The 15,172-nt window shown below is 35.0% G+C and overlaps 1 protein-coding gene across 4 annotated transcripts in view; it reads right to left on the reverse strand.

Annotated features, from left to right (window-relative positions):
• KIAA1958 (KIAA1958 ortholog) overlaps positions 1 to 15,172 on the reverse strand; it is a 148,066-nt gene that overhangs the window by 22,539 nt on the left and 110,355 nt on the right. For 2 of the 4 annotated variants that reach the window (XM_041760447.1, XM_041760449.1), the window contains one exon: positions 3,866 to 14,407. The exons of 1 other annotated variant lie outside the window; for it this stretch is intronic. In XM_041760447.1, coding sequence (XP_041616381.1) covers positions 13,362 to 14,407 — 1,046 coding nt within the window. In that variant the 3' untranslated portion in view covers positions 3,866 to 13,361. Of the gene's footprint in view, positions 1 to 3,865; positions 14,408 to 15,172 lie in introns of those variants that run through there. One more of the 4 variants, XM_041760450.1, reaches the window with a different exon arrangement.

Raw genomic sequence — 15,172 nt, forward strand, 5'->3', positions numbered from 1 at the left:
ATGAAAAATATGGATGGACCCCACAAACACAATGTTAAACAGAAGAGGCCAGACACAATAGAGTGTGTTGAAATGGTCCACTTATGTAATTAAAAAACAGATAAAATGACTGTCTGGTGAAAAAACAAAGTGGTTGCCTGAGGGAGGTAACTAAGGGAGGGCACAGGAGGGAAATTTCTGGAGTTTGGGTAATATTCTATGTCTTTCTCTAGGTAGTGTTTTCAACAATATGCTTTCTTCATAAAAATTAACCAAACAGTACATTATTTGTGCCCTTTTATATCTGTAAAATTCAGTAACAAAACTTCCAAAAAATTCTTTTTTTAATTATGATTATTTATCTATTTATTTATTTAGAGAGCATGAGCAAGGGAAGGGGGAGAGGGTGAGAGAGAGAGAATCTTAAGCAGACTCCAGCTGAGTGCAGAGCCTGATGGAGGGCTTGATCTCATGACCGTGAGATCATGACCTGAGCTGCAACAAGAATCAGATATTTAATTGACTGAGCCACCAGGCGCTCCTCAAAAAATTCTTAAAATTAAAAATGTATATATAAAACCTAATATATAAAGAGCTATACCAGGTACCTGGATGAGAAGGCTCAATATCATAAGAATGTGTAATTTCTTCAAATAATCTTTAATGTGGTGTAATTCTAATTAAAATCCTCCCTTTTCAGTTTTACTGGTCAAGTTGATTCTAAAGTTTATCTAGGAGAGTAAATGCATAAGAAAAGGAAGGCAATTTTGAAAATAATAATTGGGAGGTTTTGCCCTGAAAGATATAAATGTACTGTAACACTGCAATGATTTGAAGTGTAAGTTCTGGAGAAGAAAGAGAGAAATACATCAGTGCAAAAGAACAAAGTCCAGAAAAGGTCTGTGTAAATATGCAAATTGAGTATATAAGAAAGGCTCCAATTCAAATTGCTGGGGAAAGGCTGGACTCTTCAATAAATGCTTTGAGATAATAAGCTACTGAGTTAGAGAAAACAAAAACAAGCAAATTTAGATTCCTATGTCATACCACACACAACACATTTCCAAATGGATCTTTTTTCAAAAGGCTGTTTCCAAAAAGAAGACAATTTTCATGATTTTGGGAGTAAGAAAAGCCTTTCTCAGCATGATACAACCCAGAGCTATAAAAAAAAGATTAACAAATCAGATGACATAAAAATTCAAAAGTTCTGCATTGAATAAATTTAAAAAACAATAAACAGACCTGGAGAAAATACTTATAACACATAAAGTGACAAAATGCATATGAAAATCTCCTTTAAATCAATTGGAAAAAGATAACTCACTAGAATATGGGCCTAGGATATGACAGGCAATTATTCATAGTAGAAATACAAATAACAAAAGCATTAATAATAATAAGATAGTATAATCAAAAGAAGATGTATTTCATTTATCAGACTGGCAAAAACACAAAAAAGTCCCTATCTAAATAGTGGCTAGCATCAGGGGAATTTGTACTAGTTTAGAAAAAAATTTGGACACATTGGTTAGTATTTACCTCTGTGAGACTTTTAAGCTTTACAATATGAATATATTATTTTTTTAAGTTATAAAAATGACTAGGATTTTGGAAATGTATATGTAGGAAAAATAAATGTTTTTTATTTGGCTCAGGAATTTCTCTTGTAGAAATTTATGCTAAACATTTAATCATAGATACATACAAAAATCTACGCTCAAGGATATTCTTGAAGGCAAATTTATGGAAGTGAGAAACGACACAAATCCAATCCAACAAAACCATTGTAAAATAGATTTTGGTACTACTATGTAATGGAAAATTATGTAACCATATAATAATCACACTTTCAAAGGCTAAAGATCTTTTTAAAATGTACAAAACAGTAAATACAGTTTGACTACAATTTTTGAAGTACATCTATGCATAAGAATTGTAAAGTAAAACACCAAAACGTTAGTTGAATTGCTTTTATGGCTAGTAAAATTCCTGTGATTTTTATTTCCTTTCATTATATTTATTAGTATTTGTCAAATTTTTCACAATGAATATTTACTGCCTTAACATTTTAAAAGCACTACAAATTTTAATAAAGAAAATGCTCTTTTAAAAAACAATAGTTGGGTCTGAAAATGTTTGCCACCAATTCAATGTTTGCTTTTAATATAATCTTTTCAGAGGCTATATCACCAACATGAAGTATTTCGTACATATTAGACATTTTAGTTACTTGATATCTTCTCAGAAAATATAATTATGAATAAATTAAATAAAACTTTTTGTAAATGAAAACATTTTCTGAGGTGTAGGCTAAATATTATTCAACTTGAATTCTAATGTTCTTCCCCTATTGGGGAAATAAAATTTTTCATGTTTTATTTATTTATTTAGTCATGCCTTAGATGTATAACTTGTAATCAAATTTAAAGGTGAATTCCTTGTTTCTTAAAATACCAGGAAAACATAAATTTTAACTATTTATAAAGTAACTTTAATTTAAAATACTATCATATGAAACTACAGTTGTTGCTTGTATTTGCCATATTCAGCTGTGAGAAAAGACTGGTGGATTATTTGTAGATATGAAAGAAATACATTTGCATTTCTGCAAGATAAATCACTGTGATAAAGAACATTGTATTTTCTGGTGTTTTAATGCTTTTCTTTATTAAAAACTTTTAGTGACACAACAAAGATGTCTGAAGTTAATACTTAATTGGAAACATTTTAAATAACCATTCCTATTCTGCTCAAAGAATATTATCAAATGTGCTAAATGCAACAAATGGCACATGGGGAATTGTATCTGACCAAAAAGATTTTCCTAAAAATGAGGAGTCTGGAACCTGACATTTACTTAGCTTGGTATAACTTACAATTGGCCGCAGAGCCCATAGAGTCTGTAGTGGAGCCTTCTGTTCCATTAATAGGATTTTTGGACTGCAGGCTCCAGGAAGCATACAATTAATTCAGCTGTCCTAAAGTGTTTTCCCTACCCTATGGACTACGTGTCAACATACTTATGTAGAAATGTTTCTCCTTCCATGATTTCCCCCTCCTTCGTGGTTAGAAACCACCTGATATGGAATAGTCTGTTCAATATGCATTGACTATATCCTGGACAGTAACCAGGACAATTTTTTTTTTTTCAAAATGTGGTTTGTTTTTTTGTTTGTTTGTTTGTTTTTTGTTTTTTAAATGTGGTTTGTTTTTAAAGTTGTTTGCTGTGGCTACACAAATCAGCCAGTTTTGCAGAAAACTATTTATTAAATGAAGGAAGACTGTTCATATCCAAATATAGACAAAATACTGTGATTAAAGCATGTTCTCCTCATTGCTGATGCTTGTTAGCTGATTTTATTAGATTTTCTTTTGCTTTTTTTTTTTTTTAAAGATTTTATTTATTTATTCATGAGAGCACAGAGAGGCAGAGACACAGGCAGAGGGAGGAGCAGGCTCCATGCAGGGAGCCTGACATGGGACTCAATCCTGGGTCTCCAGGATCACACCCTGGGCTGAAGGCTGAGCCACCCCCAGGCTGCCCTTTTTTTAAAAAAAAGAAAAAAACAGAGAGAGAGAGAGAGAGAGAGAGAGTGCACAGGCTCTGTGAGGTGGGGAAGAGGAGGGGGAGAGAGAGAGAGAATCCCAAGCAGGCTCTATGCCCAGTGCAGAGACTGATGCAGGGCTCGATGTCAAGACCCTGAGATTATGACCTAAGCCCAAATCAAGAGTCAGATACTTAACTGACTGAGCCATCCAGGCTCCCCATTGGATTTTTTTTTATGTCTTTAAGTTTTAGTCTATACTAACAGATACTGAAAACAATAGAAAATTACACGACGTTAGAGACAAATATTATAAACACAATGGAATAAGCCACTGGGACATAAAACTAGAATTTTATTTAGCGCACAAGTACACAGACAAATATGAAGCAAAAACAGTGAGCTGAAAAAAATGAAAACACTTTAGTGTGAAAAGCAGTGAGCAGCAAAATAAAAATGAAGCCAATAGTATATTCTTATTAACAAAAAAGTTTTATCATATTAATACAAATATCAACTGGCAGAGGATTAATTAACCAAGAGCATCACAGTCACACATCGTAATGTTGTATTAACAGAAACTTCCCTCCATTTCAATTCACCTTTCTCCTCTTTCACAAATTATAATTGTAGCAGTTTCAAAAGAGAATTTTAAAATATGATTAGAGTGAACATCAGGCACAAATGTGTTTTCACATAAGTCAGTTAAAAGCCAAGTAGCCAGAAAATATATAAAAAATGACAGTTTACCAAACAAATGGGGGGGGGGGGCAAGTGAATGCATCTTCAAAGAACAGTACCATTTTTCATAGAATTTTTCTAAGTATTAAGTGTAGTGGTTATATTTGTTTTAAACAAATGCCTGGTGCTAAATTATACTGAATAAACTGATAAATCTACCTTTTAATTCCCAATTAACTGGTAAGTGGTAGAGTAAAAGAAATCTTAAAATTATTCTTATAATTCATAAGATGGAAGACCTTGTTTAAGTTGAATATAGATTCATTCTACTAAACAACCAAAGTTCTTCATTTTAACAGACAAGAGAGTCATTTAAGTGATTCCGTTGAATCCAAAATGTTTCCAGTCATTCTCTTACCAGGTTTCAGGCCTATGGGGTTACAGTTACGTTTCCAGATTACAATGAAAAAGGTACGAGCTATGGCTCATCATGGGGCTAATCTGACAGATCTATGTCTAATTTCAGCAGTGAAAAAAGTTTAAAGTCATGATGGAAATAAACTCTATAAATTATAAACCTAATAAATATATATGCATTATTTAATTTAAAAGTCACCTTGGGCATAACGGCCTCAGGACAGACATAGAAAACGTACAGAAGCACCAAAGTGGGTAAAAAAAAAAATTCAAGAGCAGGATTCAAATAAATGTGCCCACAGCTATCTAATAGAAACTGTTAATCATCAGGATATATCATGCCATAATCTTTGGTGTCCAAAATACAGAAGAAATTCTACGTATAAAGGCTTTGCCTGAAAACCCCCAATGCAGGAATCAAGAAATACTTTAGTGTCGCTCTGGAGGCCACTGGACAAGAGCAGAAGTTCTTTAGAACGTACATAATTGAGTTTTCTTTTATTGCTTTATCACCTTCATTGAGGGGTAAATGTTTAAAGCATATTCTGGAGAAAAGGCTCACAATTAAAATCTGCCTTTCTTTTCCTTTAAGCAAAGAAGTGGCAGGGGCCTTGATGAATTAGTTTTAATATTCTTAGAATTAAATCAGCAATTTCAGCAGCAATGTTTCCAAATACAGCATTGGCTGTCGCCATGTATCTGACAGTCACACAAAAAGCCTCTCTATAATTCAGGAGATTATCCCTTTATTAAAGGAATCTCATAATTATAAACCCATTGGACAGACAGAATGAAACCCTGCACTAAGCAAGGAATTTTGGTGTGTCAATATTCAAACACTCTTAATGAAGTAGCCTTCTTTTCTTAACATTTTAAGATAGCTTCCCTTCCCCATTTTAAGAGTATAAATGTATAACGATATTTCTTCCATGTGGAATTTTAACAAAATATAGAATTCATTCACTGAAATAATTTTTCTTTACTTTCAGAGTGTGTTTCAAATTGCTGAGGCAAAATGGAAATACCAGGAACCAAACTAAAGACAGGTGGGTATGCAAAAATTGATGGTCATAAGGCAAATAAATGTTAAAAAAAGCCCATGTGAATGCTGAATATAAAAATTAATATTTGGGAACTCTGAGGTTTCTACAGTCCCTAATAAACTTAAAAAGCTAAATATTCTTATAAAATGCACTTTAAACAAGTCATGATAACCAACAAAAATAATGTAGGTACCTCACAGTCCTGTTATTACATCATTTACCTGGATGCAGATAACTAGATAAAGGTAATTATGCTGCTACATTGTCATTCTATTGGATTTCCTTGTAAGGTGTTCAAGTATCAGGAGAACAAAAAACAAAAACAAAAAAAAGATTTGAACTGGGGGGAGTACTGGAAAAGTTAAGAATTCTTGCTTTCTCTTTTTGCAAACATTTCCTTTCAAAGAGTTGGGGAAAGTATGGAAGAAAATCTGACCTGGAATTACACATGTGAAATGAGATTCTGAAGTTGGCACCACTTGACAACTACAATATTTCCTTCTGTAGAGGCCACTAAGTGCTGGCTCAAAGTATTAAACAACTAAGTACATACTTTCACAAGTTACACATACAAATGTTGACTGGCACAGCCTCTTAGCACAGTTTTTCAGTTTAACTACAATAAGTGATAGCAGCAATGGTTAACAACTCCACATAGACACCACAAACACAGATATGAAACAGCACCTACACCAACATGCAAGTCTCAACAGTGACATCACTGAGTATTACACAATGCATAGAAATTGTAATGGTTTTTGGCAAGATGGGTTTTTTTTTTTTGTAACAAATACTTTTATAAAACAAAAGTTCTTTTGTTATAAATGCTATTTAAAAAGTTGTAATATAATGAATTGTAGATATAAAAATTCAGTTAGATAAAGTTAATCTGAGTGGATTAATACTAAAATGGACCTGCTACTTCACCCAGTATAAATAATCAATTATAAATTAATTTCTAGTGGAAGTATACTAAGGTATTTGATTTATAAAATGTAAGAATTACAGAAAGTAAACAGGCATAAAAATCACTTAAATATAGTATGCACAACTACTGTTCGGATTCTATATTGCTGATGTCTTCCTAATTCTACTTACCACAAATAAATAAACTATGCCAAAGCATTTTCAAAGCTCTTTGAAATGAATGTACTATGGTAAAAATACTCTCTAGTTCCAGTGTATTACAAAGAACATCAGAAGTCTACCAAAATTCAACATTGCATTCAAAAGACAATTCCACCATACTTTAAAAAAAATCCTAGAATTTCATCTTTTTTCCCTCCAACTATAATCTGGTAAATATAATTTGTAAAATAAAAATTTGTGAAAACTTTTCATATTTATGCTTGAATTCCCCTTCAGAAGACCAAGCAGGATAAGAGAATTTACAAATACTTTGTATTTCAACATCTTCCTGCTATAGGTCTTCCATTAGTTCCCATTTTCTTTTTCCTCCCTATAACTAAATTCACTTCAGAAACATCCCAATTATGTTGATACAAGTTTGATCCTTTGATTAAAGATATGTCCCAAACCTTTAATATGATATTTTAACCTTTCCATAGAGTAAAAAAGGATACTATAGACTCCACTCAAAACTAGTAATATAAATACTATGTAGCTGGATACACAAATGAATACCACACTCAACAAAAAGTTACTTTTTAGTTCATAATCTACAACTGGAATTCATATTCTTGAAAGCCTTAGTTTTCCCTCTGTAAATGAAAACTAAATATGAATGGGGTAAGCTGAGAGATGTTCTTTCAAAAAGGCAAATGATTATGTTTAGAGATTATTCCATCAAATTTAAAAGGAGAAGTTGCCAAAATCAAGATGTTAACAGTATACAATGAAAAGTAAAAATTCTACATGCAAAAATAACCTATTTGGAAACTGGCAGCTTGAGTCTATTCCTAGTAGAAACCTGATTGAGGGCTTAAAAAAGAACAATTTTGAAAACAAAAAAAGCATACCCTAACTCAATGGAAATGTAGGGTTGTTTCACCTCCCTCAGCTCTGACCTGGGGACTAGAAGTCAGGGTGCTTGGGTTCTAGTTCTGGTTCAGACACTAACGAGGTATGTGTACCTGAGCGCTCATTAATGTCTCTGAGGCGGTTTCTCTCTTCTATAAAAAAGAGGGGTGGGTTAGATGTTTCCAATCTTATTTTCCAACCTCCATGTGTAGGATGTGTCATAGAGGTAGTAGTTCATTCAATCAGCTGAGTTTCAAAGAAGGTAGGACATAGGGGACATGAGAATTCCTGGAAAATCAGCACTTGAGGATTCCCTTAGCAGTCTCTATCTCTTTGCCCTCCTTGCTCCCTACCCCCAAGAAGACATGGTGACTCTTATTCCTCATAGCACTGAAGAGCATTGGGCTAGAGGATCTCTTGGGTCCTTTCCAGGTCAGTCTCTACGATTATAATTCAGCAAAGATGATGGTTTACATTAATATTCTGACCTAATTAATATTCTGATCAAATTAGCACTGACTTAATTAATACTGAGTGTAATTCAACAAAGTCATGGTTTATATAACAACTCAATTTAAATGTATTAAAATGCTGTCTTTTAAAAAATAATGCAATCTTTAATACCAAATCAGGTGTTCCCCTCAACTCTGGCAGGCCCAATCGATCAATTTACAAATAGGATGAAGCATGAGAAATTTTAATTATTTTTCTTTTCTCTAATTAGAAGTGAAATTAGAGTTGTTGGCAGTTTGCCAATATCATCACTTTTCCCATTTGCCAGTATCATCCCGTTTTTATATCAGCCGAAATATACCATGATGATATATGCAGTGTATTTCTGTGTCCCAGTTATAGTCTATGGCAAGGATCTCTTAAAATCACCCTATCTTCATAACTTTGCCTCATGAAAAGCTATACATCCATTTCATCACAGCCAGATCCAAGTGGGGAGGAGAAGCAATGTTGAATACCAGGCATTAAGGGAAAAACAAAACACAGTTGAGGGGGTCTTTGCCAATGGTGTGTTTCTTAATAAGCAACTATCTGTACCTATATATAAAGGTAATTCTATTTGAGAAAAAAATCTATTAAACTAATTGATAGATAACTTGTTAATTCTTTAGTATTTATAACATTTTTTCATAAAGGAACCTTTTAAAAATTAGCTTACTGCAATAAATGATCATACAGTCCCCTGGACTCCTCTTTAGTCTTATAAATTTATTCCTTTATCACATAGTAGAGTTTTTACTGATAGATGTTAGTATTACAGCTATATTTTGGCCAGAGAAACAAATGTGCCAGGTGATGGCACTGCTCTCAATTTGGAGTTAATGAATATTGATGATTTTATTACACCAGGGATTTCATTTATAATTTATCACTTCAGAGAATCTGAAAAAAACAGAGCAAATTACTTTGAACAAGCAGCTACAGCAGAAAAGGGCGGTACTTCATAGTATCTGGATCTGGTTTCAGATCCTGACGCTCTTATATATTAGCTGTGATATGGGCAACCCTTCTGACCCTGGATTTCCTCATCTATAAAGGAGAAACAGTCATACTTACCCTCAGGATTTCTGTGAGAGTTAAGTGAAACAACTCACAGAAGTACTTAGTACTCCGGCACATTGTAAGTATTCAGTAAATGACAGTCATTGATGACAGTCTACACCTTCTTATACATGTGTGCACCTATGTGAACACAATGATGGTGTAGGAATGGCTTTGCCTTCATACTGATTTTAAAACAGGCCCAAAGGAAGATTCTCCTCAAAATACTCAAAGCAGCATTACATATTCCACAGCAAATCAACATACTCAATGGCTGAATAGACAAACTGCGTGAGTACAAAGTTTGGGAAAAGATGCAAAATGGAATTGGCAGATGTTTTTGGTGAGCTCTCAAAAGTGAAATGAAACTTTTATTACAGCATCTTTTATAAATTCTTTGAGGGTAGGGACTATTTTATACATATTTGTATCCCAGTGTCTAGACAATAGGCGGTCAAATATTTGTTGATATTACTATAAATTCTCATCTCAGTGAAGTCATTTGATTTCATGACACCTAAAAGCTAAGCCATATGACTTAGACAAATTAATGTGATGGAAGTTTCAGCTAACAATGACCTAACTGGAAAACCAAAGAGACTTCATCTACACTAGATAATTTTCAGACTATTCTTTTGTGCATCAGGAAGTGATTTAACATAGGGAAAAGTGAATTAACATAGGGTAAATTTAACACAGGGAAAATAATCTATAAAAAAACAAATATGTTAAGTAGCCAGTGTATTACAAATCACATTTAGACTACCTCTACTAACCATGATAAGATATAGAGTTTTAAGAATAAGCTCTGTTGGAAAAACATTCTGAATATTTCTAACCTTTTCAGACGTTATGGGTTTTTTAAAGAAAAACTGCTACTATCCATGGTTTTCAACAGCCAGTCACTCAGAAGAAAGATTGAATTTTGCAGCTATGTCTTTCAAATGCTGACAGATGGGTTTGACATTTTTGTTGTGGACAGTTTTGTACTGCCTTCCAGAGAAACTGAGGGCGCTGTCTCTTTCTTGCATAACGTTACACTGACCTAAAAGTGTAAACTTTGCAAATACGGTTTTATTGTTTTTTGTATGAACCACACGACTGCCTGGAAAGGCAGCATATTTAGTTGTAGTAAAAACCTGCCGGACTGTGAATTTTCACTAAAATACATATGTGATATTTTGGCATGTACCACTGCCACAGTATGAACCTAATTTTTTTAAGTTAAAATAACAAATAATAAAAATGGTATCTGGCAGTAGCATATCTTCAGTATTGTTTATATAAAAACACAAAATTTAGAGGTAGTTGCAGACAATTTTTCGTAATTTCATTAATCCAAAGAGATACTACAATTCAGCTAAACTTTTACCAAGTTGTTCTTCAGAAAAGTTTTCTAAATCTAGCTTACAATGTTCCTATTTGGTCTGTGTTACCAAAGCAAAATGTAAATAAATAAAAAGTAATTCACATTCTCAATTTAATTGTGTTCTTCTGAATGAAGATGCAATAGGATGAAATAAGAGAGAGACTCATTTTAGTAGTACCTCAACAAACACAACAGGGATGCAAAATCTCCTAGTTCAGCTTTCTTAGTACATGCTGACTGCCCTTCTTCCTCAAGACAATCTTACTTTGCTGTCAAAAACATATTAAGAATTTTAAAAAGTATGTCAATGCAAAAATTAAATGCACAATCACACTTTAAGTGTTTCACAGAAAACCTTTTTTTTAAACATGAGAGGTAACCCATTAAAAACAACCTTATTTTTTAAAAAAGAATTCTTTTACAGTAGGCTGTCCTATGCACTTACAAACCAAGTATAGAATAAGGAGAGTTTTGTAAAGAGAGTGTGGAGAAAGAGGCCCTGTGGTTCAAAATGAACAGAAGAGGGGGCACTAGGGCACACAGTGTGCCATCATGAATGATCACTCAGCATTCCTTTTAATCAGACAGGAGAGATGGGAAGACACTGTGTCCCCATTCTGGCTCAAATCACTGGAAACAGACTAGGAGTTGGAAACAAGGAAGATAAATAGAAAAAGACTCCGCAGTCAGATGACAGTACCATTTCCTTAGCTATAATCCAACTGATTTGCCTTGATCTCAACATAAAATGGAGATAACTAATCTCTTCAAGGATGGAAAGGATTAAAGATAATATAGAGAGAAATAAATATGTATGTATTGAAATGTCTGAAGAAATATTTACCAAAATAGTAATAGTGGCTATTTCGGCCAGCAGAATTAGGAGTATATATTTCATTTTCTTTATGCTTATCTGAATTTTCTAATTTTCATACAGTTAGTAACTATTACATAAATGGTGCATGTATAAGTCACTTGGCACAGTGCTGGCACACACACTAGCTCAGAAAATGGTGGCTATCATCATTATTAATACAAAAAAATAAAGCAAGATATCTTCCACCCTTTTGTCTTGTTTCTGGATGCCTCCCCATGGAGGAAAAGTCCTGAAGTATAAAGTAGATTCCACCACACAAAGTCCATAGCAGACTTTCTATTCCTGAGCCAAAGGAAAGGTCACAGTTTAGAGGAACGGGTCTTTATGACTTAGTGTTGGAAAAAGCTGCCTAGCCATGGAAAGCTCAGCTAATGTGATGAGTTAAGCAAAGCAAATCAAAATGAAGTTTGAAAAACAAAAAATGAAGTTTGTCCTGATCATACAATAAATTAATACACAAAATATCACCTACCCTCCTAGCTAATGTGAATCATCAGGTTGCCTTGAAGAACAAATACTTCCCAATAGAATCCAATAAAGCAATTAAGATTTGCAATTTTTAATGTGTCAATGATTCTACAGGATAGGAACCTAGCTCAACTTTATTGTCATCTTAATGTCTACATTTGTGTTGTTATCGAAGGATCTTAACTAAAAATACACCACAGGCTTCAAGACTTGAAAATAAAGACCTTGGAAAAACCACCACAGAGAGTTGCTTAACCCAAATTATTATTATTATAATTGCAGGGTATGGTAGATAAATTTATATTTACTGTAAAAGAAACTCTGCACATTTTCAAGAATGCTTTGAATTCAGCTAAATCTGGTAACAAAGTGTTGTTACCCAAAATGAGTGTCAATATTCTTTTGATCTCAACTACAGAGTCAAGTAATCTCCTAGGGAAAAGAGACCGAAGTTTAATGCTTATAAATAAATAATTCAGGGGATTTGGGCTTTGAAGAGTAGGACTCTTTTGTTGTCTTGACTAGAGCTTCTGGATTTTTAATAAGACTCTCCCACTCTCTACTCTCTCCTTATGTCTGATATACAATCTAATGCTGGAACATTTTCAAAGCTTTGGTAGTTTTGTAAATCTGAAAATCACACTTCATTTTAACTGATTTCTTAGGGAACAAAAAAATATTCTATCCAGGTTCAAGCACAACAGTAAAAATGAGCCATTAACAGTCTCTTTTGCCACAATATTGGACTTTGCATATTACTTAAAAATTATATTATCTTCCAAAAAGAATTGCACCTTTATTGCCCCCAAAAGAAAAGATGTTAGCTAAACATCTAGATTTTCAGACATTACAAAAAATGAGGCACAGGAGCTAAAATTCTAATAATTCAGCTAAAAAAAAACGTATGTAAATAATTTGCTGAGCTTATATCAACACTTTCATATTCTGGATCTGACTGAATGCAATTCTGTGTAAGCAGTAGAGTTAATATTGTCTCCTTCTGATTAATATAAACTTTTAAAAATTAAAAAAATAAAGCCATTTATTAACTAGACTAAAAATGAGAGGTGGGGTGGGACGGAAAGCGGGAGTTGAGGACACAAGTGTCTAGGATGACTTTCAGTTACTTTTCTGACAGTTCTTTAAAAAACGGAATTCCTTCTCTACTTTGTGTTGCCTGAGAACCACTGTGGTTTTGTAGAGTCTGTATGTAACAGCAATTACATTTAATCACCCACAAGTACATTTGTGTTAAGCCTATAAATACTATGTTAGCGATACTAAACTATCTCCATTGGCTTATTTGTAAAAAAAAAATATATTATATATTTATATTTTTATAAAGTTAATACTGAGGGCAGAGGAAAGGGAACGAGAAGCAGTGTATAATCACAGTTTCTCTGGACACAGTAACCAGACTGGGGGGTCTTGCTCAAGCCACCTGGTCAAGCAGTGTCTGAGGAGGAGTCATAGGAGGCGGAGACGATGAAATTGCCACTGTTGGAGTGGCCCGCCACTGACTGGGCGGCCTGCTGGCTCAGGTTGTTACAGATAAGCACCAGCTGGTTGCTCTGGGCCTCGGACAAGGTGCTGCAGCTCTGATACACACTGAAGTTGGTTTTCCTGCCGGGGATGTTGCCCTTCTCACACATGGTCTTCACCATCTTGGCCAGCTTGTTCTTGCCGAGGGCTTGGCAGTTGTACCAGTGCAGAGCTGCCAAGTTCACGACTGGCTTGATGGACAGGTAGAAGGGCGCATCCTCGTAGCGCATGGCAGGAGGCCGCCGCTGGGCGTACTCCTTGTAGTCCTGGACCGGGCAGGTCTGGGGGGCGTGCTGGGTGGCATACACACGAGAGTCCGTCCCCCCTCGCTTGGTTTTGGCATTGAGGTCACCGGCGTCTTGGCCCATCCACTCTAAGTACTCCAGGCCTGTCTCAGTCACCCGGAGCCGGATATCACCCCACTTCAAGGTAGATCCGTGGAAGCCTGTGCAGTGCCCGAAAGCTTTTGTGTTGTTGAGCCAGACAAGGTTGAGGAGACCCTCGGGATTATAGCGGCTTAATAGTCCTCTTTTCCGCAGAATGAGCTCATCAGCGAAGGTGAGCTTCATGGACTTGTGTGGCTTATTTCCTTTTCCTTTGCAGCGGAGTTCAATCTGTTTCTGCTTCAGGGCCTCTTGGGAACGCTTGAATTCCTTATCCCTGGTGATACTGTAGCCGTATCTGTGTTCTTTTAGGTACCGTTCAAGTCCACACTGGTAATTGGCCAGGCTGTTGGGTTCATATTCGGACCCATCCTTCTGCCTGGCATCCACAAAGAAAGAGGCCAGGTAGGCATCCAACTCCTTGCAAGGGATGACATAAATCTCTCTGGTTTCAGAAGGATACTTGGAGATGAGGAACTCGCGGAAATTGCGGAGCGCGGTCTGCGTGCTCCGGATGGTTTTCTCATTCTGCTCCCTGCTGAGCTCAGCTGCTCTTTCATCCTGGTCTGCAACAAATTGGGGAGGGGAGGGATAGAGAGGGTGTTGATGAGTTCAGACAATGCACTTTCTACTCTGAAATAAAGTTTCCTCTTATCATGAAAAGGGAAAGGAGGGATCCATTTCATAGAGACCACTCATAAATGCTATTTACATACCTGCTGCATTCTTAGAGTGAACTTCAGTTTCACAAATGATGTACTAGACAAGAGTGTGGCCCGTTACAATCAAAATGAGCTTCTCGTGTCACTGACACACACGTTTTGTGCATGAAGGTTTGTGGGAAGAGAGATCAGAGCCAGCCTTTGTTTTAGGAAGAATGTGAGACAGAAATGTACTATTCACCCTACTGCAGTGCAGTGCAAGGGCCCCACTAAAGCTGACACACTCATTCTGAATCGCTTCATTTGTGAAACCAGAGGTTTTACTGGTTCCATTGTATTGAACTAAAATATTCAAACTTGTTACTTAGCACATCACCAGAGATTTATATTTTAAATAAAGTTACTAAACAGATCATTTGTAATACTTAATTCAACACTCTATGGCAATTTAGGTAAATACAGTTTATAATATTCTGTATGTAATTGCAGGGCAGTTTGTAATAAGTGATAAAATATTTGGTATTTTGTAAAGTAATGAGGATAAAACTTCATAGCCATAAAGATAGGACAGTGAAACTTGAATCAGGCTACTATAATCCAGATTTAAGGAGAGGGGTCTATCTCTAGGAAAAATAATTTTATTTTGTTAATTTATTATTTACAGTCTTC

This window comes from Vulpes lagopus, chromosome 7, assembly GCF_018345385.1.
Source record: "Vulpes lagopus strain Blue_001 chromosome 7, ASM1834538v1, whole genome shotgun sequence".
NCBI lineage: Eukaryota > Metazoa > Chordata > Mammalia > Carnivora > Canidae > Vulpes > Vulpes lagopus.